Here is a 10,978-nt window from a genome sequence, read left to right on the forward strand (position 1 = left end):
CTCTTGGGAAGTAGTGTCCATCACATTCTCGGGGTATAGTATCCACTATACTCATGGGATATAGTGCCCGTCGCATTTTCCGGGATAAAGTATTCCCATACTCTTGGGATACAGTGTCCGTCACACTCTTGAGATATAATGCCCGACACAGTTTCCAAGGTAAAGTTCTCCCACACACTTGGGATATAGTGCCCGTCACACTCTTGTAATATAGTGCCCAACACACTCATGCGATATAGTGTTCGACATACTTTACAAACAGAGAGAAAACATAGGCATAGATGTACTCATCATCAATCACCATCAATCATATATCGTTCAATATCAATCGATCATCATCAAGTTAGCCTACCTTCATAATAGTTTCAATATTCAACACTTCCTCAATCAACCTACCCTTCATTAATTCAGTTAACACTTCGCAAAACCCTTCTAATGTTTTCTCTATTTATTTAACATACTCATTCTCATTCTAAGGCCTAAAAACTTACTAACGGACCTTAGACAAGTGTAAGGGAGGTTGGAAAGTAAGAGAATTGGTTTAGTATGAAAAGATTCCACTATTAGCCAAAACAAAGGTCTCGCATATGTGAGCTTATGGCCGCGTACGCAAGAGGGCAAAACAGAAGGAATTTCTCGCGTAGTGTGTGCCGCCCGCCTACGCAAGTGTTCGATTTTAGCAAGTCCGCATATGCGGAACAATGTTTGCGTACGCGAAATATCAAGGCAGTGAAAAATTTCCGCGTTGCGTGTGCATGCTCGCGTACGCGACTCCTCATTTTCCTCAAAAAGCTGCTACGTTTCAGAATTTCAAAATTTGACACCAAACTTTAAACGCGCATAACTCTTTTGTTTTAAATGAATTTTCATCCCTTCTTTGAATGGTATAAACTTCACGGACTCAATTTTCATTTGAAATAAGTTCGATAAAATTTGGAGATCCAGAAGGCGAGTTGTGACTCACCGAAGTTTTACCAAAAACCTATTTTCTTTCCAAATTCTCAATTTCAAGTCAAAGTTTTTATAATAAAAACAATAGCAAAACTCCCCAAACATACTCACTTACCTTCCAACCAAGTCACCTCACACCAACACCAAATTTTTCTTCCTTCAATCATTCAAAAATTCCATATACGTATTCAACAATTTCCTCACCTAATTAAACAGTTAACTACATTTCATATACATCAATCTATTTTTATCATAACTATCATCAAACAACACATTTTCATAATGAACTCAACATTACCACCAAAACTATTAACCATTAACAAGCTCACATAGTCCAACTTATCCTACGGCCAACGAGCCGAAATTTTCACATAACATTACACATTATCTACGAAAAACCAAAACTATACTTTGGTCGATTCCTCTCTAATGCTCGAACACCCCAAAAGTCCTTAATTCACAAACTCCAAGCCTCCACCGCAAGGATTCTCAACATCCAACACCCAACTCAATCTTCCAACTATATCAATTTGGTTTCAATACACATTTATACAATCTAATTCCACACTAATATCACTAAAATCAATATAAGGTTTACTAATTTAATAATTTCACAATAGTTAGAGGTTAACAATTTCACAAAAATTAGAGATTTCTCACCTTACCGATGGACGTTTGGGACAAAACCCAGCAAGCCCACAAGGCTAATTCACTCCTAAAACACCAAAATCATATAATCTCTCAAAATCACAACTTTAAAATTTGAAATTTTAAAGAGGATGGATAAGCAAGAAATAACTAGTTACTTACCACTTTATTTGGTGGATTTTGTTGAGCTCGACACGATGGTAGCATGACCACAAACAGTACGACGATCGGAACTCCGGATTAAAAGATATTGAAAATTGAAATCAAGAGTGGATTAAAGTTCTTGTTTTTCTCCATTTTTCCAAAATTTCGGCATGATTCCCTTATGTTTGAGATAGGGAAGAGCTGAGCTCTTTCATTTACATATTAGTGGGTTAGACTTTAAGTCTAATATAAACTCGATTCAATTAATTTGTACTGATTAGCTAATTTTAAATCAAAATTTTTAAAATTAATATTAAAATTTATAATTTAATTTTTTTATTTTTTTTAAATTATAAAATTTAATTTTTTAATTATTTTAAATAATAATTAATCTATTAACTAATTATTTATTAATTTTGCGAATTTTACAAACAACGCAACAGATCCAATAAACATTTCATAGAAACTAATTATTCTAACGAGCTTGCTCCTTGTGTGGTGGTAGTTTATCCATACTTTAATGCATGTTCATACGCGGCGTAAATCTTAAAATTTCAAAACACCCTTTTCTAATAAAACACCAAATATGATGTCATAAAAAAAAGATAATTTGCAAAGTTTACATCCAAGGATTCCCTCGAAAAAGAAAATGCATCTGAATTAAAAAGTATAGATAATATTTCGAAATTTTGTACTCCAATAAAAAGAAGATAATTTATTGGAAAAAGTTCCCAAGTAATGTGGCGCACATTAGATTAGTGACTGGAAGATGACTAACGTGAGCGGAGGGAAAATGTCACTCGCCACCTTCGTGCACACAAAAGTACACCTTTCTCTATCTCTTTCTCTCTCATAAATCTTTTTCTCTCTCCAAACAATTCTTCTGTGCGGTGCCCTTTGGACTTTGGAGGCCAATCATGCACAGTGCATTTCAGTTATACCTTCCTGCAACTCACTCCTTCCCACTCTGCATTTCGCTAATTGCCTTAGCTCACCCAATTTCTTCAAAGGTATGCAATAATCTTACCAAACCCCACCCAAATTAGGGTTTTTAAAAACCTCAATGGAGGCTAGTGTTTCAGGTTATTGAGTAGGAATTGTATCTTAAAATCATTAATTCTTTTTGTTTCTTTTCAAAATCAATCCCTTTTTTTTTAAATGCAATGGGTAATGTTGAAATCCCCAATTGGCTCAAAGTGTTGCCACTGGCACCTGAATTTCGACCTACTGATACCGAATTCGCCGACCCGATTGCTTATATTTCAAAGATTGAGAAGGAAGCTAGCCACTATGGGATATGTAAGATTATACCACCATTGCCCAAGCCTTCAAAAAAGTACGTGTTTTCTAATTTGAATAAATCCCTCTTGAAGGCCTCTGAATTGGGTCCAGAGAGCGATTCTCTAGGTTGTTGTAATTCTTCGAGAACGGATTCTAGGGATGTTGGTAGTAATGATAGGTTGTTGAGGGCTGTCTTTACTACAAGGCAGCAAGAACTAGGGCAGAATGTGAAGAAAACCAGCAAAGGGAATATTCAGAATCCACTGCCAGGTGGTCAAAAACAAGTGTGGCAGAGTGGGGAAGTTTATACACTTGATCAGTTTGAGTCGAAATCGAAGTCCTTCGCTAAAAGTGTGCTGGCTACGGTGAAGGAAGTTTCTCCACTGGTTATAGAGGCTATGTTTTGGAAGGCAACATCAGAGAAGCCTATATATATTGAATATGCCAATGATGTGCCTGGGTCTGCTTTTGGGGAATCACAGGGTCAATTTCTTTATAGTCATAGAAGACGAAGAAAAAGGACTTATTATAAGAGTAGGCCACATAGCTCTGATTCTAAACAAACTGAAATGGATGGCATAGGAGATACCCAAATTGATGAGAATAAGGGTGCTTCTGCCAAAACTCATGCAGAACAATGTGTACAGTCCCAAACAGCTAGTACTGTGACACTTGCATCAAACGAAGTTTCACAATCTTCTAGGGAAAAGGGTTCAGATGCTGCTGATGATGATATGGAAGGCACTGCTGGTTGGAAGCTTTCAAACAGTCCATGGAACTTGCAAGTTATTGCACGCTCATCTGGCTCGCTAACACGTTTCATGCCCGATGATATTCCTGGTGTTACTTCACCTATGGTATACATTGGTATGCTGTTCAGTTGGTTTGCTTGGCATGTGGAGGATCATGAGCTTCACAGCTTGAATTTCCTTCACACTGGCTCTGCAAAGACTTGGTATGCTGTTCCTGGAGAATATGCCTTTGCTTTTGAGGATGTCATCCGCTCTAAGGCATATGGTAGTAGTGTTGATCATTTAGGTATGTTATTTTTTCACTGTCATTTGTTTACAGAAAAGATTGGGACGAATGATTTTGGAGGTATTAAAATTAAATAGTTAGATTTGTTCACTAAAGTTCTTATTGGTGTCAATTTCTTACATTTCCAAACATGAGCAACTTAAACCCATCTGGTGGGCTTAGGTTTTATATATAAGTTTGTATGGTAAAGTAAACTCATGACTCAGAATGTAACTAACAATGTTAATATATATATTTTTTGGCCTTTACTTTGACATGCAGAAGTGTCAAAGTGTCAATCCTAGTGTCAAGAGACGCATATGTCAAACTTGATTGCATTTTCATTTTTAAGGCAGAAGAAATATCATATTGAACTGCATATTTAATTCCTAAAAATTCTCAAATTTAAAAGTTATGCTTAAATGGAAAAAATATTTAAATTCTTTTTATCTCATTTATTTTTCTCTTTAGCTTGTGCAGTGCTTTTGTAACCCAAGTTCAGTTTCTTTTCTTCTCAGCTGCTTTGAAACTTTTAGGTGAGAAAACAACTCTTATATCACCTGAAGTAGTTGTTGCATCTGGGATTCCTTGTTGCAGGTCAGTTGCTTGGCATATTTGAAACGCTTTTATGTCATGAATGAATCATATGTCAAATGATATTATCAGAAATTATAATTGTTTGTAATTTATAGTTGTATTAGAGGCTGTTGCTAGTTTTTCTGTTGACTATACTATTCTCAATCGAGTTATCATGGGATTTCTACTTACATTTATGCTTTCTTTCTTTAGGTTAATACAGAATCCTGGTGAATTTGTTGTGACTTTTCCAAGGGCTTACCATGTTGGATTCAGCCATGGTAATTGCTTTGATGTTTATATATCTTCATGAAATGCAAGTCATACCTTTTTTCCTTTAAATGGTGAAATAATCATATCCACTTTTCTATAATGCAATGTGGGCTATATGGTGCTGCTTGACTTTGGTAATTAAAGAAATTGGCTGCATATCAAAGAGTACAGTTAAATGGAAGTGTTTAAAAAATTAATTAAAGGTGATGGATTATGTGTATCACATGATCATTATATACTGTCAGTGAAATGGAATAATCTGATAGACAACTTATGATAACAGAATGCTTATCAAATCATTGCGAATGTGGTTTGGGCATGAATTATGACCACATATGACCAATATTTCCTGTAGGTTGCCTGTTAAGTTTTTCATAACAATTGAGTTGGATCTGTCTTTGCTTATTCTTTTTCCCCTTTCCTTGGCCTTAAATTTTTCATGAGAAATCATTTGACCAAATCATTTGGATCTGACTTATGCTGTCTCATGAATGCTATCTCTATTTTTCCATCTTCAACTAACGCTTTTCTGTGTACCATATGGTGCAATGTAGGTTTTAACTGTGGGGAGGCTGCTAACTTTGGAACTCCGCAGTGGCTTACCGTAGCTAAGGAAGCTGCTGTGCGTAGAGCTGCTATGAATTATCTTCCAATGCTCTCGCATCAGCAACTGCTTTACTTGCTGACCATGTCTTTTATTTCTAGGTGAGCTAAACCTTCACAACTGCTTTATAAGTAGATACTACTACTCAAAGGTTTATCATCATTCCAAATATGATTGCCTATGTTCCTTTCATTTTCTTTGTCTAACCAATTTAAAAAGTGGTAATAGTCTCTTATTTTTATGGTTCATGATTTTCATTCTGTTCCTTCATCAGTTATCCTCATTTAATGATATGGATGTACTAGTAGGGAAAGTAGAAAAGATGTTTGTGAACCTAGTGTCTGAATCTTCTTACAAGCAAAATTATTATATAACTCTCATGCTATTATTATGGAAGTAGTATGTCATTCAAAATAGAGATTTGGGGATTTACTACCTGATGCTAAACATTGGTATAAGGGAGTATTTCACTAGATATTTTATGTTAAGAATATCATATACTTATATGGGTGATATGTTATTGGTGTGAAAATTCTTTTTTGTCCTAAGGTCTGTTCACATTTTTGGATGTTTTCATATCAAATATAGTTCTAATATTCAGAGGCATTATTGCAACAGATTTTTTCTTTATTTAAGAATATCAAAGCGGTACCTAATTATGTTTCTGTTCTATATGACAATCTGTTTGATTTGATAGAGTACCAAGAACATTATTACCTGGTGTGCGTAGTTCTCGTCTAAGAGACCGTCAGAAGGAAGAAAGAGAGTTTTTAGTAAAAAAGGCTTTTATAGAAGATATGCTGCAGGAAAACAAACTTCTATCCACTCTTCTTGGAAAGGAAGCAACTAAACAAGCTGTTTTATGGAATGCCGATTTACTACTAGGTTCTAGCAAAGATTGTTCATTACCTGAAGTTTCTGCTGCTGAAACGGCCATGGTGGACATGCCAAATACTAGTTTGGGAGATAAGATTGGTCATAGTCTGATTGACGAGATGAGTTTGTATATGGAGAATCTGAATGGTCTATATCTTGATTGTGATGATCTTCCATCTCACTTCCAAACTGATTCAGGGGCATTGGCTTGTGTGGGCTGTGGAATCCTTGGTTTTCCATTTATGACTGTGGTACAACCATCTGAGAAATGGATGGAAACTCTTCCTGGTCAAGATTGCACTCTCAACTCTACTGCTCATAGCTCAGTCTCTGGTAATATCACTTTGTGCTATCATTTGGTTTTGAAGTCTGTCATATGTTCATGTTTTGTGTTATGAGGTGAATTGAACATGTCAGTGCTGTAGAAAATGTTGTAACTTATGGGGTTATCACAATGTTATTCTCTAAGTTAAAATCTTAACCAACTTCAGGCATCAAATGGGATTTTAATATTTCTGAGAAATGTTGTGGGTCTCTTTCAACTTTCTGAACTTATTACCTTCCTTCTTGCACTGAATACTGATTATTGATTTTTCAGTAATGTCCAATTTGTAATGTGGCTGTAATCGACATATCAATTGCTACTTATGTGTCACAATGAAACAAAAAATTACGTTAACTAAGATGGTATTTGGTATATACTCCCTTCAGCTACTGTGTTCGTTCTTTCTTATTGTATCCCCCAATCATCTCTCCTATTTTATTCACTTCGAATTGCAGCTACCCTTATTATAATATTATTTAGGTAAAAGTTTATGATACATTACATGTAACTAAGTGCAATCTGTGGTTGAATTTCCTTTTGTATATTTATGAGATGATATTATTATTATGGAAGCTTATATGATGACAAAGTTTATATAGAGACTTGACAAAGATGCATGCTTAACTTTTGAGATAGCCCTTTGCTTTACCGAGTAGATAGCATTTTTTAATTGTTGAATTCATCATTATATATTATATGTTGTTCTTCAGGTAATGACTCTGTTTCTGAACTTCCTGCTGCAAAGGAGTCACCAGATCAATCATTTGGTTGTACTAATTGTTGGAACATGGCTAATAAATTTTTGAGGCCTCGGATTTTCTGCCTGGAACATGCAGTTCAGATAGTGGAGATGTTGCAGTGCAAAGGCGGGGCCAATGTGCTTATTATATGCCATTCAGGTTTGTTTGCAGATTACAAATCTGTTCATGATATCATTATCTTAATCTTATGTAAGATCAATATTAAATTACTTGAGGTGTATGGCATTTAGGTTTTGCACCCTTCAACTTTAGTTTTCAGCTAAATAGGCTTTAGTACATATGGAATCCATCTATTCAAGTGAGGCTGTTGACCAATATATAGTTATATACTTCTGTTATAATTTACTTAACATTAATTTTTTATCAGTTATAGACATGAGAGTTCTATTGTAAATTCAGAAGAAAATGACAAGCTCTATATTCAAAGTTTTCTTTTACATTTATAATTTTTCTTACTCTGACACACTGCTTTATTGTAGACTATGAGAAGATAAAGGCACATGCCAGGGCAGTTGCAGAAGAGACACACATTGCATTTGATTATAACGATGTTCCATTAGATACTGCATCCCCAGAAAATTTGACTCTCATTGACCTGGCAATTGATGGTGAGGAATATGATGAATGCGAAGACTGGACATCTAACTTGGGAATTAATCTGCACCATTGTGTTAATGCAAGAAATAAATCTCCATCTAAACAAGCTATTTGGACCCTGGCATTGGGCATGCTGTTCTCTGATAAAGGTCCTGGTTCACAATTTATAGCTATAAATTGGCAGTCTCGAAGAGCTCGCTCCAAAAGATTACATCATCTAGCTCCAACGAAACCTAAACCCAGTATTGCCATTCAGAAAAGGGAAGATGATGAGTTGGAGGGAAGAATAGATGATTCTATTGCCAGAAAGAAGTTAATTCAATATTCAAGAAGGAAGTTCAAGTCCAACCAAAATTCTTATTCTGGATCAAGCATTGTCCATGAATTGCAAGAGAAGTCCAAGATTGTGTCGGCTGATTCGAGTGGGGATCATTATAAATGTGGTTCTAAAGGGGAGCTTGATGCTGATAATTTCAAAAGCGATTGTGCTTTGCCAAATGCATCTGCTTCCATTGCAGTGTCTCCAGTGGATCATGAAATTCGGGGTACTGAATTTCCCAATAGCATTAGCTTGAACGCTGATACCTCACAAACTTCTAATTCCTCTCCAGGTCATTGTTTCGTGAATGAAAATGTTGAAACTGAGATTGAGAATCACACCGTGCAGGATTTAGGAATAGATGGAGAAAAAGATGATCAATCTAAGAATCATCATGATACTGGTGTTTTGGAAACGAGTGGCAAGGAGGAGCTTGGGTGTCAGGACAATAAATATTCTAGATCACTTGTGAATTCGACGGACAGAAATGTCGACGTTGGTTGTAAATGTGATAGCTTGGATTTGGATGAAGAATTGCATCGAGAGAATCCATCTGCCTGCAAAAGCAACAATGAAGAAGCTGCTTCATCTAGTGTCTCATTGGCAAATCAACCTATACTTGCCTCTATAGATGACGCATTAACTGAATTGGCTTCGGAGTCTGCAAAGCAGTGCAAGGTCCAAGATAATAATACAATTTACGAGGAACCTGTTTCTAGTAATGTTGCAAGAGGCAATACTAGAAGTGAAGCCATCTTGGAGTTAGGATGTTCTGAAGTTGCAGTAGAAACTTGTTCTCAAGAAGAAAATGAATTGAAAATCCAGCCAAATAATAGAATTAATGAGGAAGATAACTCGAGTCCCAAGACACCATTAAAGGAAGATATTAATGGAAGTGAAGATAAATTGTCACAAGATATGATGACAGAGCAGGAAAGCTGTAAGTTGAGTAATCCGGTTCCCAGATCAAATGCTCGGAAGAAAAGAAAGACGGAACTGGACCAGATAACAGAGAATCAATTCAGCTGCAACAACTTTATTCGAAGTCCGTGTGAAGGTCTGAGGCCAAGAGCTACGAAGATTGCCCCTGAGAAAAGTGAGGGAGATGCCGACCAAGATGACAAGGAGAATCCGAAGGCTAGAAGGGACCGGAAACCTTCTGAAGTTCCAGCTGCAGACAAGAACAAAAAAGACGATGTTGAAAAGCCCCACAGGTGTGACCTTGATGGTTGCAGTATGAGTTTCATGACAAAGGGTGAGTTACAGTTGCACAGGCGTAACCTTTGCCCTCAGAAAGGGTGTGGCAAGAAGTTCAGCTCCCACAAATACGCTCTCCTTCATCAGCGTGTTCATGATGACAAGAGGCCCCTCAAGTGCCCATGGAAAGGTTGTACCATGTCATTCAAGTGGGCATGGGCAAGGACGGAGCACATACGGGTGCACACTGGGGAGAAGCCCTATAAATGCAAGGTCGAGGGGTGCGGCCTTTCTTTCAGGTTTGTATCGGATTTTAGCCGGCACAGGAGAAAAACAGGTCACTACGTGAAATCGGATTGAAATATATAATATTCTTTTCAGACCCCTTTTTTGTAAACATTGTGCACATATGCAAATTAGTGATGTCTGACCTGAAGCATTCTGGTTTAGGTGTAAAGTTAGGATAGAATTAATGGTTGTTATTTTAGGTCCTCACTATCCAATTTTATTTGATGGCAATTAGAGTTGGTAGTTAAGATAGTTTTGATCTTTTGGGAATTATTAGACAGCAGATACATGTAAAGCAGCATACTCTAAAGGAGAGTGTGCTGCATCATCACTATTATGTGTCTGCTGGCTTATCTTTTGTTGATTGCCACTCACGGTTCTTTGGAAGCAGTTCATAGGATCTTGATATCTTTCTGGATAGCTGATGTTCATTGTAGCTGTAAATTACTTGGGATTAAACACCATTTGTTTAAAGGGGTGCAAGAAAACCGAGGTAAGAAACAATTGCAACAGGAATGTATTCTCAATTATTCTATTTGATTTTCTCTTGCTTGGTAAATTCAATGTTCAAGCATCCCTTAGCTATCTACCCGTTTCTTGTTTTTCCCAATGTGTTATTTATACTTCATCTTGTGTCATGCTAGAAATGTGTTCATAACATTTCTCTTCACCTTTTCTTAGGAGAGTTGAAGTTTCTTTAGCTTCATTATGTGTAGTTTTTTACCCTGAATGTTTTAATTACTGTACTTTATTTGTGAAAAATGAACTCCAATTTTCGTGAGTATCAGTTGGATTTAAATGGAAAAGTGGTCTCTAGTGATTGTCAAAGTTTTGGTCATTTTCTTAGACGTGATACACTATTGAAAATGGTAATTCAGTCATATATAGTCTCTTTTTAATTTAAAAAGAAGAAAATCATAGAAGCTTGCTAATTTTATTTATATATCCTGATGTAAGAGAATGTAAGAAGATTGAGATATCAGATATGTGCTGTCTTGCAAATTTGATAGGGACTCTTATTTTGGAAATATATAAATAAAATTGCTGATGCAGCATTTAATGGTGGTCCTCCCTCCTAATGTATAAATTCTCTTTGATACGTCAAGTCGTCAACTAGTTTA

General features: G+C 36.2%; 1 protein-coding gene across 1 annotated transcript; it reads left to right on the plus strand.

The window, feature by feature from the left end:
- Window positions 1–2,412: 2,412 nt before the first annotated feature.
- Window positions 2,413–10,416, plus strand: LOC112709628 (lysine-specific demethylase ELF6). The gene is made up of 7 exons (XM_025761512.3): window positions 2,413–4,062; window positions 4,560–4,638; window positions 4,831–4,898; window positions 5,445–5,595; window positions 6,192–6,703; window positions 7,406–7,594; window positions 7,936–10,416. Exons 1-7 carry the CDS (start codon window positions 2,907–2,909, stop codon window positions 9,927–9,929), a joined length of 4,149 nt encoding a protein of 1,382 aa, XP_025617297.1. The 5' UTR covers window positions 2,413–2,906; the 3' UTR covers window positions 9,930–10,416.
- The last annotated feature ends 562 nt before the right edge of the window (window positions 10,417–10,978 follow it).

The sequence above is a fragment of the Arachis hypogaea genome, chromosome 9 (genome assembly GCF_003086295.3).
Source record: "Arachis hypogaea cultivar Tifrunner chromosome 9, arahy.Tifrunner.gnm2.J5K5, whole genome shotgun sequence".
Lineage (NCBI taxonomy): Eukaryota > Viridiplantae > Streptophyta > Magnoliopsida > Fabales > Fabaceae > Arachis > Arachis hypogaea.